The following is a 27,503-nucleotide window of genomic DNA, read 5'->3' as shown; positions in this document are numbered from 1 at the left end:
GCCAAATTCACTTAACAACTGTATTACTAAGTTAACAACAACAGAGATTCATTTAACAATTGTGGCAAGAAAGGTTGTAAAATGCGGCAAAGTTCACTTAACAATTGACTCACTTAGCAACAGATTGTTGCTCAGTTTTTGGGCTCAGTTTTGGTTATAAATCAAGGACTACCTTTAGTAGATGAGCCCAAAACATTCTCTCTGTCTCTCTGTCTCTCTCTGTCTCTCTTTCTCTCTCTCTCTCTCTCTCCCTCTCTCTCTGTCTCTCTCTGCATGTAAAAAATTAGTAGGATTATTCATTGTGCATTAATATTTTCTCCCATCATATTAAAATTTATTTTTTAGAAGGGGCTTCTGACATCAAGCTAAGGCTTTAAGGCACTCCAGTTGGTACAGGCTGAGTTAAAAAGTTGGACTGGAATTAGAGCAAGCCTGTTTCAGCTATCAAGATCACAGGCCGACTTTCTTTTCATACCCAACTTAATTGAAGAATTGACTTATTTATCGTGAAGAGGTCTTGAGAGTGAAAAATAGAAAAAGAAAAATGCAGTTTAGGAAAACTGCCACAGTTTTTAGGCATTTTCCAACTGACAAACAATATACAATTTTACTTTCATTTCTATCAGCAGAGTTGTTAGTTTCTGAGTAATTACAGACATGTACATACTTTAAAGGAGAATATTAGCAGCTCAGGGTTCAAAAGGAAGGGTCCTTAGTGGCCTCTGAGCTTGGTTATTTTCAGTGCTAGTCCTTATAATCAGGGGTGGGATCTGACAGGTGTAACTACCGGTTCGGTAATTTTACATCATACTCCAAATATCCTGAAGTTCTTGAAGGGATCCTGGGAACATTTACTTTATTTATGTTTATATATCAAATTTAGAGACTGCTCATCTCCCTCATAGAGTGACTTTGGACCAGTGGTTCCCAAAGTGGGTGGTACCGCCCCCTGGCAGGGTGGGATACCTTAGGGGGGCAGTAAGAGGCAAGGGGGCCGGCAGGGGGCACTAAGAGGTGACAGGGGCGCTGGAGGTGGGCCCCTCGCAGGGCACAATTCAGGGGTGAGATTTTACCAGTTTGCAAGAACTGTTGTTTCTGTTTCAGTAGGTTGAAGAACCGGCAAAAAGGGCCCCTGGCTGGCCCTGCCCACTCCTCCATTTTCTGCTGTCAGTCCTTATTGCGCATGCATGACATTGCGCACATGCGCAACAATCGCTGACAGCCACGCCCGCCCGGTCACATGACCAGCAGGACACGCCCACCCAGTCACATGACCAGCAGGCCATGCCCTCAAATTAGGCCATGTCCACAGAAATTTGAATCCCGTCCCTGGGTGGGGGGCACTGAGGATGAGTTTGTAGCACCAAGGGGGCGGTGGACTGAAAAAGTTTGGAAACCACTGCTCTGGACAGTGTTTTTTTTAAATGTGTTTTTAAAAATTGCTACATTACTCATACATGGTATATTGTTCAATGTTTCTTTTAAAAATATCTGTACTGCTTAATGGAACACTATTAAAACAGTATATATCACCAGTTGTAGCTATGTGTTTGTCTACTTTGAGGCCAAGATACATAAAGGAATGCAATTCACAATCATGCTGTATTGTCATTTAGTTTCTGATTGACTGAGGAGAGTTGTGTGTGTGTCTTCCAGGTGGATTTGTGGACTCAGCTGATGTTGCATCCCCGCCCACCCCCTGGGAAATCTCCGTGGATCCACCTCCCTTGTTTACAGACTGTGAAATGCATATCCCAATGCCCCACTCATACTCCCTGGGGGTAAAACGAATATTTTTTTACTCTTCTTAGAGTTACAGGTTTATGCTGCTTTTCTAAAGAGTTACAGGTTTATGCTGCTTTTCTAAAGAAAAGGCAACCATGTCAGATTTGTGAATACATCGTCCATCAGAACAATGTTTTTTTTTTCAAACATGGCAACTTAAATCTAACTAATAGTAAATCCTAGTAAATTCCGAGTAAAGTAAGCAGCTACAGGTTCTAAATGTTGACTTTTGAACTCTTGTACAAATTGTAAAATGAATCATATGAACCATATAACATTTCATTGCTATTAATAGCCTTGAGGGATTCAATTAGTATGTAATGCCTGGGATTTTAAGTAGAAATTGTGATTTTTCTGTAGGAAAATTAATACTCAGTTCAAGGGACAATTGCTTTCTGCAATCAATTTGGGAGATTTTTTTACATTTGTAGAGATATCCACAAGACTCCCATAGAGCATTTGATACTTGGAAATACATAGTTTGGAGGAAGCCTAAGGCATGATAAAATGGATTAACCATATGGATGTCAAAGAAAAAAAATATGGAAAGGAATCTGTTGTCTTCTTGCTGAGGTCTATTGTTATTTTAAGAAAAATTATAAAAATTGATTCTTGGGCATATTAATTCTCAAGTCAAGTAGGATTATCCTGTCAACAGAGTCTTTGTAATGATTTCCTTACATGTCTTTTGCTTTGCTTTCAGAATTGTCAGAACTGCAGAGGGCATGGTGCAACTACATGCCAATCATGTAAAGGAAAAGGCACAGTAAGTCAGCACAAGAAACATTACAATATTCCTGTCAGGTATCAGTGCTTCCTTTTGTGTAGAAATTGTGAGTAGAAGGAATACATGTGTCAGGTTTCCAAGTGATGCAAGGTACTCCATGCAATCTATATATACAGTATATATATCTGATTAACAAACATTTTGGATAATTTCCTTGCTGATAGTAGGCCTGGATATGCAACAAAATGAGCTTGTTTGGAAAATAAATCCACAACTGTCCAAATGACTGTATTCCCCCACTCTCAGATAAATCTACTCTAAAATCCATTCCTATCTTTTCCCATAGTCGGGATTATGTTGTGAGATCCGGAATAATATCAGGTTTCTAAGTGATAAAATCCATTTAAAAAGAAATGAGTAAAGTCCATCTTCCAAAACAAATTCTTGTATTTAGGTAAGCATCAAATTGGCAAAGTCTGTTGTATTCCGGATCTGACATAAACCAGAATTACACTACATAATATTGGAAAGTAGAAACAGCCTCCAAAGGTCACATTCCCCAATAGTAGTAAATTAACGTTGCCTGGTGTCATCAATCTCCACCTCCAGGTCTCGGCAGGGACCCCTTCTGTTCCCATGGGAAGGAAAAGTCACTTAGCCAAACAATCCTCACTATCTAACCACTCCTCCTACCTTAGGAATGTGGTGAGCCCGAAACCCTCCCCCCTGTAACCAACAAAGAGAAAGAAAAGGAATATATGATTAAGATATAGGGCTAAATAAAATTTGGGGCTTGACAACATGACCATCCTAAACCCAGGAAAATAGGTGATACAAATACAGATGGTCCTCGACTTATGACCAGAATTATTCCCCAAATTTCCATTGTTAAGTCATTAAGTTGTTAAGTGAGTTTTGCCCCATTTTATGACCTTTCTTGCCACAGTTTTTAAGTGAAGCACTGCAATTATTAAGAGGGTTGTTGAGTGAATCTGGCCTCCCCATTGACTTTACTTGTCAGAAGATCTCAAATGACACATGTGGGATACTGTAACCATCAAAAATACATGCCAGTCGCCAGGTTGCTAAGCATCTGAATTTTGTTCACGTGAACGCTGCAGTAGTCATAAGTGTGAAAAATAGTTGTGTTACTTTTTCAGTGCTGTTGTAACTTTGAATGGTCACTAAATACATGGTTTGTATGTCAAGGACTACCTGTAACCAGGCAATTTGACTCTGTTTGGATGGTTGTGTTTCAGCTTCAAGAGACCTGGTCTTTCATTCATGGAGGGGAGGGGCAAACTGCAGTATGTATTCCATATCTGTAGGAAATAAAAAAAACTTTTTGCAAATTTGGCTGTTAACTTTAGATCAAATGCAAATCATGAAGGATTTTAAAGGTGATAGCCAGCACCTTGTAATGAGTTACAGTGATCAGACAGTATTTTCTTGAAAAAATAGAAGACAACCTGAAATACAGATAAATCTGAAAGAGGTGGATAATGATTTAATTGTTTGTGGCTATAATATTGGTTTACAAAGGAAAATTTGAGAGCAAAATCAAGAAAATTTAGGAAAACATATATTCTAATGAAAATATCTAAAATCAAAATGAGTAAATTTATTGTAAAAAGACAATGCAATTTTCATATATTTCACATATATTTGAAAGACTGTCCTAATGGCACTATTTATATGGTAAATAACCCAAAGTAAAGGACTAAAGAGAGTTTCTGAAAAATAAATGTAAAGGATAGGTTTCTGATTAAAAGACTGTCCTTTATAATAAAAGATGCATGTGCACTGAATTGTAAAACCAGCTTATCTCTCAAAGCAGAGCATTGTTCCCTGTTGAGCTGAGAGGTTGGCTTCTTGGCTACCTTTCTGAGAAGCCCTAAAATACTCATTTCAAAACAGCTTTTCTTTTTGGTATTCTTGATACTGATTTGAATGTCACTGGTCTTATCTCAGGGTTGATAACTTTTATTGTAGACCACCAAAAATAATGTAGAACTTAGCCGCTTGTGGTTGATGATGTCATTGTTCTCATAAAAATAAATTTAAATTATACTGTGTTTCTTCAAATATAGAAAAAGTGTTCAGCTTGTAATCAGACTGGGTTCAATTCATCTGACTACAGTTCCTGCTCATGGTGTTCAGGCACAGGAAACAAGCGGTAAGCTTTCTTCAATCCAAACTTCATTTCTATTCTTATAATAGTTTTTACTGTAAGTTTTTATTGGGTTGTCATACCTCATCTAGGTCCTTCAGAAAAGATAAGGGTGTATAGATATAGATAGATATGGGTATAGGGTATGAATATAGGTATAAGGGACAAGGTGGCTCAATGGCTAAGACGCTGAGCTTTTCGATCAGAAAGGTTGGCAGTTTGATGGTTCAAATTCCTAGCACTGCATCACAGAGTGGGCTCCCTTTACTCGTCCCAGCTTCTGCCAGCCTAGCAGTTCTAAAACATGTAAAAATGCAAGTAGAATAATAGGGACCACAGCATTCTGTGCACCTTCAGCATTTAGACATGGTCACGGAGATGTCTTCGGACAGTGCTGGCTCTTCGGCTTTGTAATGGAGATGAGCACCACATATGTGCAAGTGGAACCGTTATCTATAGATATAGATAGAGAGATAGAGAGAGAACAAATGAAAATATGCAACATCATCAAGAGAGTAAAAGAATTGAAACTGAAATGGAAATGAGCTGGTCATAGAGCAAGAACTGATAGTAGGTGGACCCAGGCAGTCATAAAATGGATCCCACTTGATGAAAAGCATCCACAAAAGAGACCTACTATAACAAGATGTGGTGATGACATCAGCAAGTATTGTGGACACAATTAGCAAAAGAAAGCTCAGGACCGTATTGCTTGGAAATATGTGGGAGAGGCCCTTATCCTGCAGTTGATAGACGATGACTAAAAGGATGAGAATGAGATATAGATATATAAATATATATGATCTACATTGTCTAACATTCAGGATTTCTCCTCATTCACTGTCCCCATGAAAATAGATCACTTGCAGTAATATTCCTTCAATGAAATGTGAATCTAATCAGTGGACTAGGAAGAATAGTATCTTTCTTTTCCTCCTTCTGTTCAATGATGTTTGATTCTTAGAGATTGCCAGGGCAAATCCCTTCATGATTTTCGGCATGGTTTTTGAGAAGTGTCTTGCCATTGCCTCTTTCCTAGAATAGGCCCTGATCACAAGCAGATCAAATGGCCTTTGAACCTTTGCTGCTGTTGCTGTATTACTTTGGTTTGGGAAAATGGAATGATTATATCATTTTCTAGTGAAAATGATTCACAAGAGGGCTAACTTTCACCTGGGGAATTTGCTAAACCAATATGGCAGCTGCATGAGGAAATAGACAGCAGGAGTTGAAATCAAACCATCTGTAGGCATTTTTTTTTAAAAAGGCTCATTTAAAAGCCACAGATGGAAAAAGCTTTAAATTTAGCAGAAAATAGTTCTTTCTGATCCAGAAGTATAGATAACACAAAATTTTACAAACAGGAGTGGCCATTGTATGAACCCAGCATATGTGCCATATTTATCAGGTTCTTTGGCAGCTATCTAAAATAGAAAGTGTTTCCTTCTTATTAAAGAATTATTTTTGATAGGATGATTGAAAAAAGTTATAGGGTTACAAGAATTTAAATAACTGAATTAACTCTCATTTACAACTCATAAGTCCTGATTAGAGATTTTCATTTTATTTCTAATAGAAAATAAGCCGAGTCTTTACATTTATAACAAAAAGGTATAATGTTCATAGTTTTGTTAGTAATGCTAAGCTTTAGTTATTTCTTATATTTTGCAGTATTTTTAAGTTATCTTCTACATCTACCAGTATTTACCACACTTTATATTTTACATTGTATCTTTTCTCTTCTATATAGCCATATTATTTAATGATATTAGATGTTTGTGATAGTGATAGATAGAGAACAATACCTTTAATTTTGGCACTTTTATATTCTAAATTGATGTAATTACTGATGGCAAATTTAGTTTTGCATTGATCTAGACCAAGGGTCTTCAAACATCGCAAGTTTAAGACTTGTGGACTTCAACTCCCAGGAATTCCTGAACTAACATGACTGGAAGAGGAATTCTGGGAGTTGAAGTCCACAAGTCTTAAAGCTGTCAAGTTTGAAGACCCCTGATCTAGACTACTCTGTAAGTGAAATAAAATTATGGTGATGATGAGAAAGTTGATGATAAATAAGTTACTGTTTACCAAGAGAGGAAAACTTACAATATCATAGGGTCTAATTCAAACATTGATCTCTCTTTCACAGTTGCTTCAGTTGCCGTGGCAATGGGCGGCACATGTGTTACCGTTGCGATTGGAAAGGCATATTGCTATATCATACTGAACTTTCAATCACATGGTAAGATATAAAGCAAAAGAAAAAATGTCTCTTTGGTCATCTGGAGGAAAAAGTACATCTAAGAAGGCCTATAAGGCCATATGTCTCTTCTTTGTCCTAATAATATATTCCCCAATATGACCAACCCCATCATGGATACTTGGGTGCATAAGATTTTGGATTACACATATTTTGCCAGAGTGGATAAGCAAAACTATTTCATAAGCTCTTATATATGTATTTTCTCCCTTCATCTAAGTGTTATTTATTTGAAAATTATTAAGATTAAATCACAAAGCTTCTGATCTCTGGGCTACACGGGGGGGCATGATAAGTGTCTTCCAATAATTGAGGGGCTGTCATAGAGAAAAGGGGACTTACTTATTTTCCAAAGCAACTGAGGGCAGACAAGAAGTAATGGATGAATGCTTGTTAATGAGAGATCCAACCTAGAAATAAGGAAACATTTTCTGAACAATTAATCAGAAGAATAGTTTGCCTCCAGGAATTGTGGGTGCTTCATCACTGGAAGTTTTCAAAAATAGATCGGACAACCATGTGACTGGGATGATATAAGGTCTCCTGCCTTGACCAGAGGGTTGGACTAGAAGACCTTTGAAGTCCCTTCCAGCCCTATGATTCTATGTTCTAATAAACCATTTTTTTATTTAATACAGAGTACTTTGCACATGTAATTTGCTACTAGGAAAGATCCCAATTTATTTATGACTTGGAATAAGGCCAGGGGTGGGATTCTACCTGGTCAGACCGATTCTATAGAACTGGTTGTTACGATTCTGCACAGTTCGGAGAACTGGCAAATCACGCCACTGGCTGGCCCCTCCCCTCCCCATCCCGCCCACTCACTTCTTAACTGGCATGCACGCCATCCAACTTGTCTGTAAGTTGCTATTTTAACCTTTTTTCCTGACCATCAGCTGTGCCGACTATTAGCTGTGCCAGGAGATTTAGATTAGCTAGAAAGCAGGAAATCATTGGATTTCTTGGATTTCTAGCTAATCTAGAAGCAGAGCTGAACCTTTCCTTAGGACTGAAGCTTCTATTTTTTTAGTGGAGATTCAGGTAGCAGATTGCAGAATTATAGATCTCTGAGTGAATCTGTGATTCTGGGAGCAACTCAATCTGCCTGCCTGCTTTGCCTGATTTTGGGTAAAAGTGCTCTTTTTTATAAAAAAAAATCAATATTTACATACATGGTGTGTTGTGAGTTAATTTTGTGAGTTTGCTTGCTAACAAATTTTATGTGACAGACTCAGGCAGCAGATTGCAGAATGGTAGATCTCTGAGTGAATCTGTGATTCTGGGAGCCACTCAATCTGCCTGCCTGCTTTGCTTGCTTTTGCTCTTTTTTTTTATAAAAAAATCAATATTTACATAAATATTTACAATATTTACTTACAAGCCATGCCCAGCCAGTCAGATGACCACCAAGCCACACCCACAAATTAGGCCATGCCCACAGAACCAGTTGTTAAGAAATTTGAATCCCACTCCTGAGTAAGGCCACTTTAAAACAAATCAAATTATAATGTTAGGATTTCTGTTTAGTGTTCTTTTTGTAAAAAATATCTAAGATAGACTTTGTAGCTTAGCTCTATATGCTCTGATATTTTAGTATCCCTCCTTGAATATGCCTCAGTTGAATTTGGAATATCAATTTTTTCTACATTTACTGACTTTTAATCATTGGAAGAAAAATATATTTAGGTAGTTAACCAAATGTATTGTGAAATGGATTCAAAATGCAAGCTGAGTATTTGTTTACTAAATATTATTTACCTAGACATAATCCCCTTGCCCTACTTTTAAATTAATTGAGATTTACTGCTGGTAATTGAATTAAGGGATTACAGCCCAAGAGTGCACTTCTGTCAGACACTTATCTGCAATATGTCTCTATAAAATCTAGAAGATATACATGAGATTAAAGTTGTATCTTATCTTGTCAAACTTATTAACATGTACTCAGTCAATTTCACCTTTACATTGACATCCTAACGAGCAAATATATTTTTTTATCCTTCATAGGAAGAACAATATTTTAGAATACACAGCAGACAACAAATCTGAACTTCCAGTTCACCATCTGCAGGAAGTAACTGGAAGAAAAATACTTAGTGATGAATATAACTTGGTAAGATATATACTGCCACAAATATGTATGCAAAGATTAAAGGTGGTCTTTATCCAGCAACCACAATTGAGACTAGCAAGTCAGTTGTTAAGGAAAGTGATTGTTATTGTCAGGGTAGTGATTTAAGAACTGACCAGCTGCTTTGATGATGCAATGATGCACTGAGGTAATGATGGGAATGAGTCAGCAAGGTTTTTTGGGGGGTTGTTATCCCTTTAAGAGCCTGTATAATAATAAGAGGCCCTGTTAGGGCATCTCTCTCTCTTGTCATGTGTTCTTCCCTGCTGTAATTTACTGAGTGTTTGACTTCTGCCTATAGTACGTGTATGCATAGTATATATTCTTTTGTAGATAAAACCACTATTTCTTACAAACCTCTGCTTGCTATTATTGCTCCTGGGTTCTCTCACATAGTAAAGCTGTGCACATTCTGACAATTATGTGAAACTGCAACAGTGCTTATGCTCTTATTTCAGTTTTCTTTTGCCTTAAAGACCTGCAAAGGTCATAAATGTGAGAATAGGTCCTAAAATTATTTTTCACCACTGTAATGTGAGGATTGGTTGTAAAGTGATTTTTTTTCACCATTCAACTGCAAAGAGTCACTCCAGGTGCTCACTAAACAGGGTAGTTGCTAAATGAAGACTAACTGTATTTATAAAAGAATACTGGAAGTTAGACCACTGTAGAATGGTAGAACAGAGTGCTAGAGTGCTCTTATTGGTCATTCAACCCTTTGTTCAGCTCAAAAATCTATTAAAGCACCCCAAAAGGGATCGCTCTATCCCATTATAGAGTTTCCCCACACATATGTATAATAGCAAGTCCCCTAGCTCAGCATTCCCAACTCTGACTGGAGTAGACTCCAATGTTTCAGAGATAATTTTTCTAGTCTGGTTGGAAGATGTTGACAATTACATCTGGAAACTTTTGCATGCTCCTGGCCAAAAGCATAGTTTAATTTTGCACACAATGATTTAGACCAGTGTTTCTCAACCTTGGCAGTTTTAAGCTGTATGGACTTCAACTGCCAGAATTCCTCAGCCAACATATGTAAAGGTGCCAAGATTAATAAACACTGATTTAGACTACTCATGTCCTCTGTACAAAAAGATAAGACAACCACAGCTACATTTTTAAATTTTTTTAGTGATGGATGTATGCTTTTTTGGTATACAATTCCAACTATTTATTGAGAGAAAGTTGACAGTTTTATGAAGTCACGTTGTACAATAGGTCAGTCCAAAGTGCTAAATAATCTAACAAAAAAGAGTATTTTCTGGCCTTTATCTGCATACCAGGTACATCCCATAATTGAGTTCCCAGAATCATCCATTAAAGACTATTCAAGGACAAGCATTGCTCAGCACAAAATGATGTTTGCTACAGGTGAGCATCGAATCTTGAAACAGGTGAGTGCCAAAGAGAACAACTGTATTTTAAAAATGAAACGTTATTTTCATTTTTATTCATTATTTTCATGTTCACTTTATTTAAAATCCTTCTTGACTTATTAAGCAGCTCTTTTGTTTTTCCTTCCAATCAGTTTTGAAAACATTTGTACGAGAGGATATTTCAAATTGATGAAGAATTTATCTTAGATTTATCTAAAAATTTATCTTAGGTTATTCTGAGTTAGATTACTCTTCCTTTTCCTTTTGCAGGATATTTTGCAATCAGATTGATTTTTTTTTCATTTATCAAAGTGTAGTTTTCTTATCCTTTTTTGTTTTTAACTTCTGCAAAATAATAATAAAGCAAAATCTTACTTTAATAGACCATTAAGAAATAGAGTACTTTAGCCCCCAAATATCCTACCTTTATATTATCTATATCAATTTATGTCATTTTATATCACTTGCATAAAGTACTGATGCAATGACACAAATTACTGCAAATTACATAAATAACAGCATTTGTTTACTTAATAATAAGACACATATAATGGAAAGTGATGGAAATAATGCAGGCTTAGTGAACTATTCAGTTTACTTCATATACAGTGTGTTTAGTCTTTATTTCAGGAGATGTCTGGATGCAAATTTTGTCCATTATATCTAAAATCTGGTAACTCTAACCTTGATCCTTTATAAAAAGATTTCCTTGTCCACCAATAAATAAATCAATAAAAATAAAAATAAATAATGTATCATCACCAATATTTTATTCAGGAGGCTTAAGAGCCAAACTAACTTTTGAGGCAAAAGATTTCCTCTTTAAAAACAAAAACAAAAAATAAAACTTATTTCCATAAAACTTTGATGGGGAATTGGGAGACTTCATCTTTTTCTCATGGCACTTAGATAATACAGAAATAATATTTAGTTATTATTTAAGCTCTTTGCTTCAAGTGTAAAGGACACACTTTTAATGCTAAACATCAAGAAATTATTTCTACAATAAAGGAGAGTAGCTCAGAATTGATATGAGGGGTCCTTGGTGCTCTCTGAGCTTGGTTGTTTTCTAGCAAATGCTTGATTACCCAAACTAGATAACATCATTAATGTATCATTGATTTTTATTTTAAATATATTTAAAAGTCACAATCTACAAGTTGGCTTGAATTTTTGTGTGAAAGTTGTTTTCAACTGAAAATATCCCAAAATGTAAATTTTCAAATGTTCTTTGAATTCTTTGCGTCACAGTTTCTAGTGGTATGACCTAAAGATTGTTAAAAAGGGTAAAATAAAAGCATACTATTTTTCCTAAGTAATGTCACATTAATTTCTCAATTGTTTTTATACTATAGAGACATTTGATATAAACACATTTCCCCACCTCCCCCCAAAATAGGCATGCTTGTTCCAATATTTTTGGCAGAGTTAATATACATACTTGTGAATCATGTATGGAAATTTGTTGTTCTTTCTTATTTTTGCCTTTATTAAACAACAAGCAAAAAGGAAAGGAGGGGACCAATGAGAATTAAAAAACAAAAGAAACTAAAGTGTTCCACCAGCATGTTTTTCTGAGATAATATTTCAAGTGATGTATGTTGCAAAGATTACAAACTGACAATGATTCTAAATTTATAATACTTGCATCCATGAATATAAAAGAGCTGCCTGGTTAGGGAACTGACACAACTGATTTCTATCACATGGAAGCAAAATTGGAGGTTGTAGAAATATTCTCTGTCTAGGAATTAGGGATTGTATTCTACCACCCTTCTTTCCACAGGCTTGCAAAAGGTTCCCTTGTAATGTGGGAATGATTTCAGCCTGCATTATTTATTGAAAACATTTATATAATTGCCCATCTTATATCAAACTGTGGGTGGCTCCCCATCAACAGTTAAACCAACATCTGTAATAAAATAAAATATCTATGAAACCCATAACCATTGAAAACTGGCATCAAGCTTCCAGATGTGAAGAAGTGGATGGTCAAGGTAGGAAGGGGCCTTGCTGAGATACTTTTTGAAGAACCCCTGAGGAGCACCTTGAGGTTTTCTATTCCATTTTCCATCTTAAAAAAACAAAAACAAAAACTGGGCTACAAATGGCTTGTTTGTAAGGATTGGCCTCCTCTTCCTTTTCTGTCAGGTTCCCAAAACAAAGAAAGCCACATTGTGAGTCTTCTATACAGATTTGTTTATTATTCCTCACCTATAGACAGATATCTTGCCAAACAAAAGCAGGCTACTTGTACCATCAAACATATCCTGGGAACTATTAGGCAGGAACCATCTTCACCCTCTTTCTTTCACACAAGCTATCTAAACAGCATTGTCTTTTGCTCCTCTGGAATGCACTCCTTTCGCCTGGACAACATTTCATCACACATTTCCACCCTCAATTTTGAGAGTGGAATCTCAGTAGATCTTATGCAATGGCATAAAAATGATGCTGGGATTAACACAGAGCTTGCAAATCATTAGTTCCCTTCCTCCTCTTCCTCCAGCTAGTTATAGGAGGCTAAGGGAATGAAATGGCCTATACCTCACCATGCACATCAGATTCCAATTGTTTTGTGTGTGTTTCCTAAGGAAAAGGAAATATGCAGAGCACAGCACTCATAAACTGGGCTCATACTTTACTGCTTTTTTATTTCAAGGTATTCTAAACAAGCAATGTCCTCTCAAGTTGATGTTCCAAAGAAAACAAGATGAGTTACAGACAGGTGTCATATGTGCATCAGAATACCAGATTGATTGTTTTGACAAAAATTGTCTGCAAACATAAACTCTTTTGATTTTCTCTTAAGAGGAACATTAAAGAGACTCACCTAAATGCCTGTACTGAATGGAAAAAGTATAAGCACTTGGAAAGGAATTCCATAACTTTTAAGCCCCTGTTGGGAAGGGCCTGCCTTTTGCATATCAACCGTAGACAGTCTTAATTGCCAATCTTAACTCTAGTACCTAAATTGTAAAGTTCACATTTGAAGAGGATATAAATGATATCAGAAATATATAACTCTTTTCTCTTTCTTTTTGCAGAGACAAACGGTTGAGCTGGTGCCACTCACAAAAGTTAAATATGAATGGAAAGGCAAACTTTACTCCTTTTATGTCTTTGGCAATGAGAATAAAGTCTACAGCAAAGACTACCCTGCAAAATGCTACTGCTCAATCTTGTGAAAAATAACCAGTTTAGTGCAGTCCCTTATCAAACTACATAGCTGTTCCCTGCTTTTAATCTCTACAGCATCTCTCTGGATTATTTTTGTGCAGGGACTATGCAGAAAAGGATGTTACTATTTGCTCCATCCAGAGGAATCTCTGCATTGTTTTCTCTGTTCAGAAGAATGTGTGGCTAATCCATTAATCAGATGAAAAGTGAAGGAAACTACTAAGTCTAATGTACCTTGAAATAGCATATTTGTATATTTTGCAGTTCAAATATTTAGATACTTTTCATGAGCCCCATTCAGTTGTTTTTCTACCCAGGACATTCACTGGAGAAGTTGTGTATTCCAATGATGGCTGCTTATCAGTGTTGTGTGTAGGAGGCAAGCTTTACCACTAATAGCTATATAGGCAAACTTCTACATCAGTCAGCATGGTGAGGTCTGCATCTCAGAAATCAATGCACATACCATAATATGTACTGTATATCTTTTAAAAAAATAGGGCAATTGAATGTTATATTAGCCTTTCCTAATCTGGTCCCTCCAGATATATAGGATTGTACTTCTATACTCTGCAGGCTGTATGGCCTTTCCTTTCCCCTCTTTCCAATTGTATTGTAAATTTAAAATCTGAAGTTGATAATCCCTGTATTTTATTAAATGTTCTACTTTTTCAAGATCCCGACTTACCATAAAAAGTCTGCAAAGCTAAGTCGTGCTTAAGGAATTATTTTCTTACGACAGTGCTTTCAGTGTGCAATCATGTCAAAAATCTTCTCTGTATGTTTTCTCTGTTTAAGGCAAAATAGTATTTCAGTCGCAGTAGTCTAAAACTAAACAAACTATAAATCACAAAAACCTCTCTATGTCAACAGCAGCTCAGTGAAGAGCTGTGATTTATATCAGAACATTTATTATGGTAAAGCAAACATTTGCCACTTTTTATTTGTTAGCTCCCATTTATCCCATGAATAAAGTTTTCAGCACTGTTTTGATAAAGTGTGGCATCTTGTTTCTTACTTTTTAAAAATATTATTTTCTGGTTATTTTTATTTATGCTTTATTATTTTATGGTGCAATAATAGTGTTTTTCCCAAATGTTGCTCCTTTTCAAAAGTAGATAAATAAAAGACAATGTTATCAGAAAGTAACAGGCTGCTTTGTTTTGTTCTATTTATACAGCACTGTTAGAACAAGTTTAAGGATGTGACCTTAATTGCCTAATCAGGTTTTCAAATGAGAAAAAAAACACTATGATGACGGTATTAATTCCAGAAAATCATTTGCAGATGGTACCACTTTAAAAGTATTTTGTGAGTGAGATGAGTGGTGTCCAAATTTGATACAGAAATAATTCAATAAAATAAATACACTCTTTAAATATCCAGTGCATTGTAGTGTTTAAAAGTACTTGGGTAAACTCTGGTTTAAGTCTTCATTCTACCATTAAGCTCACTGGATATCTTTATCTCAATGTTTAATTTGGTGTACATAGCCTCCTCCCACTCCCCAGTTTAAAATATTCTTTATTCTTAATATTAAAAAAGACAGAATATTTTCCTAAAGGAGAAATGGAGAAAAATCTTTAAAAAGGTAGAAACAGTCTTCCTGCTATAGGAAGCAGCATCCAGCAGATGCCCAAAGTCTTTAGAGATGAATATTTTGTGCCCATTAAGAAATCCAGGCCAGCCTATTGATAAACAAGACGCCTTCAGCCCAGCTTCCCCAGAAGGGATTAAAAGTAGAAAAAGAAAGATTCCTAAAATCTACATTCCCCACCCAAATTCTAAGGACAGGATATCACCTTTAGGACATAATAGGATTAAGCCACCACCATTAGAACAGCAAAAGGTAGAAGGCTCACTACATTGTACAACCCCCAATGTAGTGCATCTCAAACACAAAACCCCAGAAACTTATAAAAATTCATCCACTCACTCAGCCATTTTATCAGCTACCCCAGAAACCTTGCTGCTGTCACTGAAATTCCTGGAAATTGAATAAACCTTCTTTGCTTGCAGTTAGTCCACCTCCATTTTATTTCCAGCGCCTTTCTCTTGGCTTGGAACTGAACCGGATTTTAATTCCTACATTGGTCACTGGATAATGCTGTTGTAGAACTAATACTCATGTAATTTGTATTCACATACACAGTAAGTTTAAAAAAAGAGAAGAAAAAATAGATCAAGCCAAGTATTTCATAAGGAATATGGAACCTCTGTGTAAACATTTCTATCAGATACATTGCAAAAATTTGGGAAGATGATGGTGATAGCAAGGGATAATATTTGATCAGTTGTGGGGTTTTTTTGTTGTTTCATGTAATATGTAGCCATTTATATTTTTCAGAGATTTTGTAATTTCCCCCCTACTTAACAAGTACAGGTACCGTATTTGCCGGCGTATAAGATGACTTTTTTGCCCTGAAAAACATGCCTCCAATTGGGGGGGTCGTCTTATATGCCGGGTCGTCTTATACGCCGGCAAATAGTAATTGGGAAGCACTGCGGCTGCCCGCGGCTGAGGCACTTTTACACACCGTGGAAACGAATCCCGTGAAGCCGAAAGGAGCAGCCAGCCTTCTCCCAGGTCCCAAGGAAACGAGGCTCGCACCGCCCGAGCTCCGCTGAGGTATCCGGCTGGGGCTGTCAGGAGTTGTTACGCTGGCGCGGCTCCAGTCCCGCGTTGCCTCGGGAAGGGAAAGGCAAAACCAGGAGCCGCTGCTGCCATTGCAAAGCGCCGCCGCGGCTCTTCCTTTTTGCCTTTCCCTTCCCGAGGCAATGCGGGACTGGAGCCGCGCGGAGCCGCGCCAGCGGTAACAACTCCTGACAGCCCCAGCCGGATACCTCAGCGGAGCCCGGGCAGTGCGAGCCTCATTTCCTTGGGAGCTGGGAGAAGGCTGGCTGCTCCTTTCGGCTTCACGGATTCGCTTCCACGGTGCGCAAAAGTGCCTCAAAAAAAAGTGCAAAAGTGGAAGGCGTGCGGAAGAGGGGCGAGTATATAACAAACTATATTTTGAGTGGAAATGTTGGGGGGTCGTCTTATACGCCGGGTCGTCTTATACGCCGGCATATACGGTAGTTCTCAATTTATAACCACTTGTTTAGCAATTATTTGAAGTTACAACAGCACTGAAAAAAGCGACTTATAATTATTTTTGTCCTGCTTATAACCATTGCAGTATCCCCACTCTCGTGTATTTTCAATGTTTGCAGCATCCTGGAATCATGTGATCATCACGTGTGTTCTTCCCTGCTTGCTTCAGACAAGTAAAGTCAATGGGGGAAGCCAGATTCATTTAACAACCATGTTATTCACTGAACTGCTGTGATTCACTTAACAATGGTGGCAAAAAAAGCTTGTAAATTGGATACAACTCACTACATTTGCCTTGATTAGCAAAAGAAATTCTGGCCTCAATATTGGTCATAAGTCAAGGATTACTTGCATTTGGCAATTATTGCTACTTCTTTTCGTAGTAAGCAACATACAGTGAAATAATATTTCATGGCATCTGTAGTTTTTTTATGGTATCTGACAGTCATATATATTTGATGGTAATGTGGGAAATTCAGATGTATTATTTATGTTAAAGCATTTATATTCCTCCTTTCATGTCAAGTTTTCACAATTGCAATAATCTATTACAATTTCTCATAAGTAACATGAAAGAACAATTTGTGGCACTTGCCTGACATTTACAAGTAACATTTTAACAGCATTTGAGACACAATAATAAAATGTAGATAATTTGACAAAGAAGGCATAAATAACTGGAGCAGAATTGGAGACGTTAGGGTTTTTTAGTTTTTGAAAGAGGCAAATTCATCATAAAAATTACATAGTTTTGCTCCATTTTCCAATATTTCTTGTCACATTGTTAAGTGAATCACTGCAGTTAAATTAGTAACATGGTTGTTAAGTAAATCTGGTTTTCCCAATAACTTCGTTTGCCCGAAGGTTGCATAAGGGGATCAGATAACTCTGGGACACTTCATAACTGTCATAAATGTGAATCAGTTGTCAAAAGCATCTGAAATGTGAAAAATGGTCATAAGTCACTTTTTTCAGTGCCATTATAACTTCAAATGGTCACTTAGCAAACTGTTGTAATTCGAAGACTATTTGGAAGAATGCAGAAATGCCGTTTGTTGTGGATTATTATTTTGATGGTTCATCTAATATATTATTTTGATTGGATGGTTCATCTAATAGATAACACTAAACTGTGTTTATAATTCTATGTACTTATTATAATGGTGCAAAGATTACATTGGGAATTTTAGTTTGGAGATTTGCTAAAATGTTATTCAAAGGAATCTTGGAACTTTAGTATCACTTTAACGAATTACTTTTGCTCATTTGAAAAATATGTTAATAAAAATGAAGTGATGAATTCACTTATTTAGATGCTTGGAATAATTGATCTAAATCAAACTTTTTAAACTGTTTGAATCTGAACAATATTTCAGATCAGAATAATTTGATGTTGCAAGTGTAATTTGATTGAGAGTGGTTAGGGTAGTGGTTAAAAGACATGTAGCTCTTCTACAATGTTAAATAGGTGTTCCCCCCCCCCAAAGTGAGTTTAATAAATATTTTAACAATCTCTAAAAGGGTATTAAAAGAATAGCACCAAATACAAATTCATTTGTAAATAACTGCAAAAGGGAACTGCAAATCAGTAGTAGGTATGGAGCAGCAGCATTAACTTTCAAAAACATGCAAAGAAAAAAGATAGATAATTAAGTACTAGCAAGATTACTTGGCCTTGCTATAAAACTTGCCTTACTTAATGGATGTCCCCTGTTCGCTATCTTTTTAATTACTTTATTCCTTTCAGAAATCTTAGACACTAACATTTTCTTGACAATTGATGGCAACATGCATGTTCATTGTTCCACCATATGCCCAGTAAAAGAGGTGTATAGTTGCAAGTTGTTTTTTTAAGTAGTATTAAGTAGGGAAAAAAAAGATGTGTGCTTTTTCTTTAGTCATCTGAAACTTCCAGCTTCACATTTGGGAGATTCCCTTTTATTTTTGTTTTGGGGAAATTTTATAACAGGAAATAGGTAATTTAGCTGTCTAGAGGCTTAACACATTCCTTTGCATCTTTAAGGAGAAATGAAAAATTATGCTGTCAAAGTCAACAATTGGGATTTGAAGAGTTGGCAGGGCTTCATTCTCTCTGTAGATGACTGACCTCTGGTAGTAGGTTCACCAGGTGTTTTCCAATGGCCAGTCTTTCCAGCGTTTTTTGGTCTATTTCTAATTATGCTAAGTCATCACTGGTTTTATTCTTTCAGCATACTTTAGAGGATAGATTTTTTGGTGTTGGTGATTTGTTGTTGCATTTAGCTGGATGTTAGCATCTACTGTAGAGTTCCAAGGAGATTGAGTAGCCATATAAGTGGAGTAAATAAATAAATATATTGACCCTTACTGAAAACTCATTTGGTATACAGGTAGTCCTCATTTAATTATTGCAAGTGGGACCAGCAACTTGATCATTATGTATGACTGTAACTTTGTCGCTTGTATCCTTACTTGTATCCTTATATTGACTGTTTCCTAGTATGATTGATTGCTTAATGTACTCTATGACTCTTATTAAGTGTCGTACCTGATGATTCTTGACTCTTGATGAATGTATTTTTTCTTTTATGTACACTGAAAGCATTTGCACCAAGACAAATTCCTTGTATGTCCAATCACACTTGGCCAAAAAAGAATTACATTTTTATTATTATGATTAAGCAAAACTTAGTGAAAAAGCAACTGTGCTAATAATCTTATTTCAGCTTTCTTTTGTGTTATAGACCTGTTTTATAGATCTTTTATAGACCTGTAAATGTGAGAATTGGTCATAAAATTATTTTTTTCCATCTAAGTTGTAACTGCAAACAGTTGCTAAACAGTGCAGTTGCCAGATTAAGGACTACCCGTAGTGTCTAAAATGCTGAGATAGAAAATGATCATAAGCTCAAGTCTTCCCTTGGCCATGAAAGATGGCTGGGTGATATTGAGTTAGTCATTTTGTTCCCATCAACTTACAGGGTTGTCGAGGTGGAGAAAATGGGAAGCATGGGCATGAAGTATGTTCACAGCCTTCAGTCTGGCATAAAGTAAAAGTGGGCTACAAATTGGGTTGGAGGTTAGGAAACCTGTATTCAAGACTTGAGTGCTGCTGTATGGAGGGGTGAGTTCCCGACATCCAGTGCCCTGATGAGGACATGAAAGGAGCCCCAATGGGCATCTCCTGAGCAATGATGATATTAGTGGCTAATTCTTTCAACCTGGAAGTGCTTTAAATCAGGGGTGTCAAACTCATGATGCCACATTGCCATCATGTGATGTATTGCAACTTCCCCCCCTTTACTAAACCAGGAGTGGGTGTGGCCAGTGTGTGATGTACCCAGCCCATGGGCTGTGAGTTTTACACTCCTCCCTTGAATGGTGCCTCCAACATAAACAGGATGGGAGTCCATCCACTGAGTATGCTGAATCCATTAATTTGAGTCTGAATGACAAGTTTAAAAACATTACCTCGACTGAGATGAAATAAACCAATCAACCAATCAATGCAACTGTTCGATATTTGCTAAGGTTTATTTCATCTCCTTAGTGGATGGATTGACTTTGATTGCACAATGCCCTTTATAATGTTCCTTGAAAAAGTAGCACTTGAACTTATGTTTTTGGTGATTTTCCATTGCCACAGTATTAAAAGGGATTCAATGAATGATGTGCAAATCATGTGAATGCATAATTCCAAAGTCTGCTAATTTTTCATAATGTTTTCCTCCCCTACAGATATCAATCACAACCCTGGTAGCAGGGTACCTACAAAAAAGATAAACAGTAAGATGAAGCATGGTGTCAAATTGTCCCCCTAAGAGTACAGTATAAGTCATACATATGGATGATGACAAATAATAAGGGGTGCATTAATGAAAGCATTACTGCTAGGAGGACCAGATGCTATTATTTACTGAAATGCTGTTGGGATGCAGGAAGCCACTCTGATTATTCAGATGCAATTTCAACATGAGAAACTGCAGCAAACCTGGCAATGAAATTACAGCTATTGACAAAGTTAAGGTTATGATTTCCCTTCATTTTGCACATTTTGGTGGTTTGAACAATTTACTGACTCTTATAATAATAAAGAAACTTATTTCTTAATTTTTATCAGATAAATCTGGCCTTCTAAAAGACAAAACAACAAAAAACAATGACACCAATACATAATTAGATTTACTTAGATTTCCTTTTGTCTTTTCTCCTCTTCTCTCTCTGTAATTAATCTCTGTTTTCTCCTATATTTAACTGTTTTTCCTTTGCCTTGCATAAAATTGATTATCCCAAAACAGGAGAATATGATGGGGTATATAATGTGTGGATGTGTGGATTAAGGAAGAGAAAAACTTCAATTCATGAGTTGATAGTGATATTGTCAATGGATAATCAGAGGGTATGAGAAGAAGAGAGCCTCTGGAGGAGAGAAGATTCAAGGTTTCCTTATTATTATAGAGTTTATTTTTATTTGATTTGATTTGATATGTCAATCGCTTACAAGATAATAGGTATAAGTATATACATAGTTATGAATACATGAAATGGGTACATATAAGAAAAATAAAAGAAACAATAGGACAGGGACGGTAGGCACGTTGGTGCGCTTATGCACGCCCCCCACAGACCTCTTAGGAAAGGGGTGAGGTCAATAGTAGAAAGTCTAAGGTTAAAGTTTTTGGGGTTTGGGAAAGAAACTACAGAGTCAGGTAGAATATTCCAGACATTGACCACTCTGTTGCTGAAGTCGTATTTCCTGCAATCAAGTTTGGTGCTGTTAACCTTGAGTTTGTATCTATTGTGTGCTCTTGTGTTGTTATGGTTGAAGCTGAGGTATTCATTGACAGGTAAGTCATTGCAATGTATGATTTTTATATGCCATGCTTAGATCAGACCGAAGACGGCGTAATTCAAGGTTTTCTAAGTCTAGAATTTCAAGTCTGGTGGCATAAGGTATTCTACAATGAGTAGAGGAGTGGAGAACTCTTCTTGTGAAATATTTCTGGACTTTCTCAATTGTGCTTATATCAGATACGTAATGTGGGTTCCAGACTGATGAGCTGTATTTGAGTATTGGTCTAGCAAATGTTTTGTATGCTCTAGTTAGTAGTGTGATATTACCAGAGAAAAAGCTATGCACGATTAGGTTAACAACTTTTGATGCCTTTTTGGCTATGTAGTTACAGTGGGCTCTAGCACTTAGATCATTAGAGATGAGTATTCCAAGGTCCTTTACAGAGCTTGGATCATTAAGTTCTTCTATGAGGGAGATGGGTGGATTCTAAATACAATAAATAAATATATTGAAGATCATGAAGCATGTACAGAAATGCTAAGAAAGCATTGGAAATGGTATGGAAAGGTATGGAAATGGAGTTAGGCTAGACCAAAATATTTATACAGAAGAGGGAGTAATATATTGATAAGGACGGAAACTAAAAAAAGTGCACAATGTCAAGAGTGAAGGCATGATAAATAAACCCACTGCTTAAAGATTTTAACTGAAGAAAGAGTTTTGAATGTTCAGTCAGATAACCGGAAGAACAAGAACATGAATATAGAAACCTTATTTATGGAATATGGAAACCTTTTTATGCCTTAGGGCATAAAATGAATGATTATTAGGAAGTTTCCTAGAGGTAGTGAAAATTTTCACTCATTAGAGAGTTGTGGTGGCAGATGAGGAAGAATTCAAAGAGGTGAAAATGCCATTAGATAGGATCATAAGTGAACCTGGAGAATAAAAAGTTGAGATGGCATGAGTAAATATCAGGAATTAGAAACTAAAAGCAAAAGAAAACTAAAACTACCTGGAGAGCGAAAACGGGATGAAGATAGTTACCCTATGAAAAGATGGGTGGTCAATAAATTTTACAAACAACTAAATGAGATAAAGATATTTCTTGAGGCTGGGGTAGTGTGTGTTTTAAAGAAGAATCAGAGACAGAAAGAACTATATGAATTTGCTGGAAACCTCATGATGGAGAGAAATGGAAAGGAATTTAAGGATATAAATTGACAGTTCAAATGAGGACTGTGGAGTAGTTAGGAGAAAAGTAAAGAAGTAGGAATAGATGTAAAAAGAAGAGTGAAAAAGTGAGTGAGCAGAGGGAAAGTTGACCTTAGCAAAGTATTTAAATGTATGAGTATCAAAGGTAGACACTAGGCACTGAAGCTTTCTTAAGACTACATAAATCAAAATGATACAATCCTGCTATTTAATCTTGTAGATCAGGAAACTGATGTTGCCAAAATGATACATGTTTAATGACATTATCACAAATCCTACAATTATATTCTTGCCTGTGTCTGTTGCAAATAGATAGTGACATTTGCATGATAATGTCATTTCACATCTTTTATCATGCTGTCCTTTGCTCCTGTTGTCCCCAATCAGGTAGAAAACATGAATTTATATGAAGTCAATGCTTTTGCTTATTTTTAGACCTAGATGAGCAAATGATGTACTGAATGATGCAAGGAGCCAATGCTGGAGACTTAAAAGTCAAATTTATCAAGACTTGAAGGGAATCAATTGTTGGTGGTAAGTGAAGAATTTGGAAAGCAAACAGAAATAAAAAGAAGAGGGGAAAAAAGACAGTGTTTCAGAAAAAAAAATCAGTAGATCAATGATCTGAAAATCATAGAAAGAGCAGAAGGCAAAACTTATTCCATGATGGGCATGTGTGATATAGAAGGAGACACAGGGGATTTCACTACAGAGTCAGCAACAAAAGTGAAAAAGAAATCAAGGTCAAGACATTGCCCAGGGCTCTATATGTGTCAGTGTGGTATGGAAAATATAATATCTAGCAAGACCTTGAACTTCTCCTTTCAAACAAACCCATCTTCTGATGATGGCAAAATAAAAGGAAGTCAGAAGTTCAATAGAGAGAGAGTGTGTGTTCTCCCCTCCTCTCCCCTCCAGCTGATACAAATGAGATTGTTGCTTTCTTTTGTAAAGTGAAAGTGTGCCAGTGAATTGAGGAGCAAATCAGAATGGAAAAGTCTCCACTGAACTGAACTGAGCTGCTGAAGAGCAAAGTGATAGCTGGAGAGGAAGGAGAAGAGCAGCCCAACCAAGCTTGCCTGCATCTGCAAAGATCATGTCTAGTAATATCAGTGAGAGATGCCAATAATTAGAGATCTGTGCAGAAAGTTAAGGAGTTGTCATGTCACCTACTAAAAAGACCCCAACAGAAAAAGAAATGATCTAGAGAAGATTTAAAAAATTCTCAGGAATGGATTTTAGAGATCGTGAAACTTACCCATATTCTGAATATTCCTATTAGCTTAAGTGCAGAATGAAAATTGATTTTCCTTTTTCTATGAACTCTGTGCTCTCATTATATGTTAGATTGATTGTGTGTCCGTTTGTGGTCCGTGAAGGCAGTCTTTTCTTCCCTGGTGAGCGCTCTCTTGATATATTGCAGTTTCATTCCCATAGTACTGAAATTAATAGGAATTAGGCGTTTTTAAGCCCAAGAAATAGGGGGCATTAAACAGATAGGTCTACCTTGAATGGAATACAAGTTTGGGGAACGTAGTACATTTTGCTTATGCAACAGTGATTTTTTCCCCTAAAAGTTTTCTGTAAATTTGAATAGAAGTAAAACACAGAGATTAAAGTCAATGTCCTATGTAGAGGATGACAGGATGTCTTTCCAAGTAGTGATCAGTGCAACTCTTACTCGCATTGCAGAGCTGAGACTTCATTTCCGTAGTGACTGATGATTAATCACCAGCTTCCAAATTGTTTTATTCGCTGGGAGTGGTTGCAAGAGCTGGCCTGGGATTTTGAACTGCTGCTAACACAGAACTTTTTGTAAACAATACAAGTCCAAACAGTTGCAGTGGGACTTTGCCTTGCTTTTATTCCTTTTTCTGCTGCATTATGAGAATGGATCAAGAGCACCATGGAGACAAAGACAGTAAGTAAACAAGAAAGGAGTACCTCAGAAAACAGAATTTTCTATACTGTTTTAACCAATGACTTACAATTCGTGTTTTAGGATGCTGATTGAGCCCTGAGCTACAATGTGTACTTTGTGATTCAGTTTTAGACTGTGGTGGAAATTTGGCTCATACTGAAGCATGGCCCTGCAAAACTGCAGGACGGATCATAATATTTGCTGAAAGTCCAGTGCAAAATTCCTTTAGACTCTTTTGGTTTTTATTTGTAATCTGAGATCATTCTTAGGTTGCATTTTCTGCTAGTCTTAGCGATCAGAAAGCTTAGTGATCATTTATTATCTAACTCTAACTCATAAGGAAAATGTGCACATAACAGCTGGGTTATAAAAAGCTGGCTATGCAGCACTAAGCTATTGGAAGGCATTGGATTCATAAGCATTTTGTAAAAAAAAAAACAGCCAGGTAATTATTTGTAAGCACATTCAAAGATGGACAGCTTAATTTTAAAGGTAATACATTTATCTGGTTCAGAGATTTTTGCTCCCAGATATTTGCATATAAAATCTTGTTGCCAATAAATGAACACTTCATATTTTAAAAAACAAAATTAAGATGTAAAGTTGATATTAATTTCTATCCCACCAGAGATTTCCATATTCAATTTTAACCATAGTGAGATTTAGGTTGAAGCCCTTTTTTTGTACGCTGTAACTGAGATTTTGTTTGGAAAGAAAACAATTTTTTTTGGCATCAAAAGTAGTACAAAATGCTTCAGTCTGTTCCATTTATAATTGACTAGAGAAATCAAGTGATGCAGCTTAGGCTACTTAAATATCTCTATCCACAGAAAAGAACATATATGCCAGCAAATCATAATTATTGGAGACATTCATCTTCTTTCATTTTGGTTTATACTCCTTGACTGTTACAATGGTAAAGATTCCTCTTCATAAAGCCTGAAAGAAATGGAAATGTAATTGATCCTATCCAACTCTACTGAATTTTTGAACGCTGTTTTTTTTTCTTTATTTATACAATCTAAGTCTGAGATCTTCAAACTTTAGGGGGCCAGTGAGTATCTTAGAACTTTGAGAATGTATTTTGAGCATTCCCATAAAATGGCTGCTGTGAGAGGGTTCCCCATTCATCAAATGAATTCAGTGATAGATATGACTATACAAATGCTCATTTTCCAAAAGGCAATATGATAAAGTTGAAATTTGCCCAAGTACAAAGCAGGGAGATCTGGCCCCAAAAGCTTGAAACCTACAGTTTGAACCCACTAGTTTTAGTTCCAATGCCTATTTTGCATTGGAAGCTGTAACTTATTGAAATAAAACAGCTAGTAAGACAGTGGTGGGATTCAATTTATTTTACTACCAGTTCTGTGGGTGTGGCTTGGTGGGCGTGGCAGGGGAAGGATACTGTAAAATTTCCAGCCAGAGGTGGTATTTGCCAGTTCTCCAAACTACTCAAAATTTCCACTACCTGTTCTCCAGAACTGATCAGAACCTGCCGAATACAACCTCTGTAGTAAGACCCTACTCTACAGGTTTCAAGAATCAATGGCTTGCAACTTACCAACATTGTCCAGTTGCTCCTTCACCAGAATGGACAGGACAATGCTTTTCAAGGGCAGAAACAGACAATACCACCCACTTTAATTTCCCACTCACCTTTAAAGTGACCTCAGGATATGTTTTTCTGCTCCATTCCCACAGTAGTCTGTTTTCTGCAGCTTTCACGTGTAAATTAACTTGATTTACAAATCAAGTAACTTCCCAATGTACAGTACAACTTTTTCTTTCAGATGTGGGTTCTTTAACTCCAATAGACAATGTTAGTTAGGTCCATTTCCCCTTGTTTAATAGATGTTTCTTGTAGTTTTTAAATAGCTATACAAAAGAGCTGCCTGTTACTGCCTGAATTTTCTTCTTCCCACAAAGAAGTCGGAATTGATAGCTCACCAATCATACTGCCCTTATTTGATCTCTGTGGTATCAATAGGCTGCATAGAAATTGACATATGTTAATGCACACCAAGTTGAGGTTCTGCTTATAGTGACAGATCATTTACACAGATTTCTCCAGCTTTCCAGAAATTGCAATAGATGGGAACTTTAGAAATTGCAATCCAACATATTTACTGGGTATTTTGCAGGGGTAGGATGCTACCGGTTCTGCTCTGTAGAACTGGTAGCTCTGAAGAGCAGCAGACACAGAACCGGTTCTGTGTCTGCTGCTGTTTGGCCCACCCGCCTACCCGGGCTCTTACCTGACATTTATTTCCTGCTTTTTCAACCTCAGCTGCTTTGCGTGGCAAAACGTAAGTACCGAACCAGTAGTGACACTGGTTGAATCCCACCCCTGGTATTTGTTGAAAGAAATCTGGGAAGGTGCCCTTCCTTCCCTTTATGTCAGGCTCCAAAAACCAAGAAAGACATGCAGAGTCTCAGTAGTTACCTTTATTGTTCTTCGTGTATAGACAACATTTACTAGACTAAAGCAACTACTCACATTATTAAAGATATACGCTGACAACTTATAAGGAGGAGCTACTCTGACCTTCTTTTTCCCAACCAAACTATCTAAATATCAGTTTCTTATTCCCCTACAATGTAGGGAATCCAAACTTCATTCCACCATACTATGTACATTAATTTGCTATATACCACCAAGAAAGCAACAAGAGATTGTTATGTGAGGAATGCTTCAGGTAGCGTGTAGGACAACCCTGCTCAACATGTGCCACATCACTTCTATAACAAGCAATATATGTCATGTGATTTGGATGAGGCCTCAATGGAGCAAACTAACATTTTTATCAAGATGTGGATTAGAAATCACACATTTTTTTAAACACACATTTAGTCCCCAAGTG

The 27,503-nt window shown here is 36.7% G+C and overlaps 2 protein-coding genes across 5 annotated transcripts in view; both read left to right on the top strand.

Annotated features, from left to right (window-relative positions):
- The window catches only part of LOC113419427 (protein SSUH2 homolog), a 28,996-nt gene extending 14,364 nt beyond the window's left edge, over window positions 1-14,632 (top strand). For all 3 annotated transcript variants that reach the window (XM_026678795.2, XM_087954620.1, XM_087954619.1), the window contains exons 7-13: window positions 1,657-1,781; window positions 2,489-2,551; window positions 4,603-4,688; window positions 6,835-6,927; window positions 8,956-9,061; window positions 10,363-10,473; window positions 13,503-14,632. In XM_026678795.2, the coding sequence (XP_026534580.1) occupies window positions 1,657-1,781; window positions 2,489-2,551; window positions 4,603-4,688; window positions 6,835-6,927; window positions 8,956-9,061; window positions 10,363-10,473; window positions 13,503-13,643 (725 nt within the window). In that variant the 3' untranslated portion in view covers window positions 13,644-14,632. The remainder of the gene's footprint in view (window positions 1-1,656; window positions 1,782-2,488; window positions 2,552-4,602; window positions 4,689-6,834; window positions 6,928-8,955; window positions 9,062-10,362; window positions 10,474-13,502) is intronic.
- A 9,829-nt stretch (window positions 14,633-24,461) lies between these two features.
- LOC113418111 (protein SSUH2 homolog) overlaps window positions 24,462-27,503 on the top strand; it is a 49,776-nt gene continuing 46,734 nt past the window's right edge. Inside the window, exon 1 of one of the 2 annotated variants that reach the window (XM_026676815.2) lies at window positions 24,462-24,639. In XM_026676815.2, the coding sequence (XP_026532600.1) occupies window positions 24,603-24,639 (37 nt within the window). In that variant the 5' untranslated portion in view covers window positions 24,462-24,602. The remainder of the gene's footprint in view (window positions 24,640-27,503) is intronic. The other variant, XM_026676825.2, reaches the window with a different exon arrangement.

The sequence above is a fragment of the Notechis scutatus genome, chromosome 2 (genome assembly GCF_049901735.1).
Source record: "Notechis scutatus isolate UNSWTSFEM ecotype Mainland chromosome 2, rNotScu1.2, whole genome shotgun sequence".
Taxonomy (NCBI): domain Eukaryota; kingdom Metazoa; phylum Chordata; class Lepidosauria; order Squamata; family Elapidae; genus Notechis; species Notechis scutatus.
This window is presented reverse-complemented; position numbering and strand designations above follow the sequence as displayed.